We start from the raw sequence: 2851 nt of genomic DNA on the forward strand, positions 1-2851 counted from the left end.
AAGGGATAATGAAGAAAACCAAAGACACAAGGGAAAGATTAGTCCAATGTACCACAGCCTCCACCAGACTGAGGCGAGCACAGCTAGATGCTACCCAGTTACCACCACCAACTGCTCTGACAGGGATCACAACAGAGGGTCCCAAACAGAGCTGGAGAAAAATGTAGAACAAAATTCTGACTCACAAAGACCAGATTTACTGGTTTGACAGAGACTGGAGAAACCCTGAGAGTATGGCCCCAGACACTCAGTACTGAAGTCACTCCTGAGGTTCACCCTTCAGCCAAAGATTGGACAAGGCCTATAAAACAAACAATAATACACGTAGTTCAACCATGTATATGAGACTAAATGGGCACATCAGCCCAGAGGCAAGGATGAGAAGGCAGGAAGGGACAGGAAATCTGGACGAATGGAAATGGGGAACCCAAGGTTGAGAAGGGGAGAGTGTTGACACGTTGCGGGGTTGGCAACCAATGTCACTGAACAACGTGTATTAATTGTTTAATGAGAAACTGATTTGCTCTGTAAACCATCATCTAAAGCACAATTTAAAAAAAAAAAATACAATAAGGGTCACCCATGGTGGACTGGTTTCAGTTGAACTTTGTTCTGTTGTACATAAGGTCACTATGAGTCAGAAATGACTTGACAGCACCTAACAGCAACAATGAAGGACTAAAAAGAACTGATTTGGCCATTTGGAGGTCATGTGTAACATTAATGAATGTAGCTTCAGGAGTTCGGCTGAAAAAAACAACCAGATTATAATGAAGAAAGAAATGAGAATGAATGTGGGGTAAGAAATTAGAGGTGATGAGTATTGACTATCCTGTCAGGTTTAATGAGATTGGCAAAGACATTGGAAAGCTCTATGGCAGTTTTATCAAGTCATACAATTGCATATAAGAAAGTGCTTTGATATAAACCAGAGACTCCATAAGCCTGAGACCAGAACTAGATGGTGCCCAGCTACCACCGATGACCACCCTGACAGGGAACAAAACAGAGAGTCCCTGATGGAGCAGGAGAAAAGTAGGGTGCAGAACTCAAATCCTGGTAAAAAAGACCAGACTTAATGGTCTGACTGAGACTGGAGGGACCCCAGAAGACATGACCCCCAGACTCTCTGTTAGCCCAAAACTAAAACCATTCCCGAGGCCAACTCTTCAGACAAAGATTAGACTGGACTATGGGATAAAATGATACTCATGAAGAGTGTGCTTCTTAACTCAAGTAGATACATGAGACTAAACGGGCAGCTCCTGTCCAGAGGCGAGATGAGAAGGCAGAGAGGGTCAGGAGCTGGTTGAATGGACATGAGAAATCAGGGGTGGAAAGGAGGAGTGTGCTGTCACAGTACAGGGAGAGCAACTAGGGTCACATAACAATGTGTGTATAAATTTTTATATGAGAAACTAACTTGAATTGTAAACTTTCACTTAAAGCACAATAAAAAAAAAGAACATGCTTTGAATTTTTTATGTTCTTTTTCAAATGTGAGGTTGTATTCTACAGTTTCTATTATCTGCTGTAGTGTCTTTCTCCATCAGAGAGAATATCTAAAATTTAACCAAAATTTGACTTACTAAATTGGATTTTTATGTGACTTTATGGAACAAAGTTTCCAAAAAAAAAAAAGTTAAACATTAAATGAATGGTTTTGCCAGACAATCTTTAATATCCCTTCTAGCCTCAGTGTTCTGTGATTCTTTCAAGTATCTTATTAAAATAGCATAATATATAAAGATGCTTCAGAAGCCAAAGTTCTGTTGTATATATAAGGGATTTAATAAAAGAAGCCACACATAATTTTATTGTTAGGTTTGATCATTCGAATGCAGCATTGTTTAACCAAAGCCATATATTTAATGTATGAAACATTTTTAGAAGAGGGTTTTAAGTTTTACTGCTATGAATGGGTATATGAAATTTGGTAGATTTTCCATGTTTTTTTTTAAATTCCTTCATAGCATTCTGTGATTTTCACATTTACTCTTACCTGCTTTCTCATTTCAGAAACTTGTCAAAACTGGAGAAAATAATTGGTCTCTGCCAGAACTGGTACATGCCGTGGTCCTACTGGCACATTATCATGCCTTGGCAAGCTTTGTTTTTGGTAGTGGCATCAATCCAGAGAGAGATCCAGAAATCTCCAATGGAGTCAGGCTAATATCAGTCAACAATTTCTGCGTTTGTGATCTCGCCAATGACAACAACATAGAGAATGCATCCCTTACAGGCAGCAACTTTGGGGTTTGTTTTATTGACTTTTTTTAAACTATGTTTTCTTTACTATTTTTGCTTTCTAGAAGGAATTTATTCTCTAATTAAAAGGATCTTATATACTTGAACTGTTTTTGCATAAATTTTTTATTATGGTAGAAAAATGTATATCAAAACATTTGCCATTTCAACAGTTTTTTAACATGTACAAACCAGTGCACATAATTTTTATCACTGTAAAAATTTAACTGGTACTTGAAGTTCTGGTTTGTCTTAAAGAGGCTTATTTAAAGCAAATAGATATTATTACAAATTATATAGACCAAAACAATGATACGTTCTAGTGATCACAGGCTTTTAATGTTACACCCTTTGAACAGCAAATCCCAGAACAATGTAAAATTCATGTCTGTGAGACACTGGAACAACCAATAGAAAATATATTTCATGACAGTAGAAAGTAGAAAATTTGAGGCTGCATAATTTTCTTGAAAACTATAACATAATTTAGTATATACCAGTTAATATAATTCTAGATTATGTGTATCTACACTTATAAGTTACTTTTTAAATTTCAGTATTTATAACTGAAGCATAAATATTGCCCTTCTAAAAATGTTTGAAT

General features: G+C 36.6%; 1 protein-coding gene across 1 annotated transcript in view; it reads left to right on the plus strand.

Moving 5' to 3' along the window:
• SESN3 (sestrin 3) overlaps positions 1-2851 on the plus strand; it is a 66327-nt gene that overhangs the window by 44506 nt on the left and 18970 nt on the right. The window contains exon 3 of the mRNA XM_023739851.1: positions 2020-2274. Coding sequence (XP_023595619.1) covers positions 2020-2274 — 255 coding nt within the window. The remainder of the gene's footprint in view (positions 1-2019; positions 2275-2851) is intronic.

The sequence above is a fragment of the Trichechus manatus genome, unplaced genomic scaffold (genome assembly GCF_000243295.1).
Source record: "Trichechus manatus latirostris isolate Lorelei unplaced genomic scaffold, TriManLat1.0 scaffold00141, whole genome shotgun sequence".
NCBI lineage: Eukaryota > Metazoa > Chordata > Mammalia > Sirenia > Trichechidae > Trichechus > Trichechus manatus.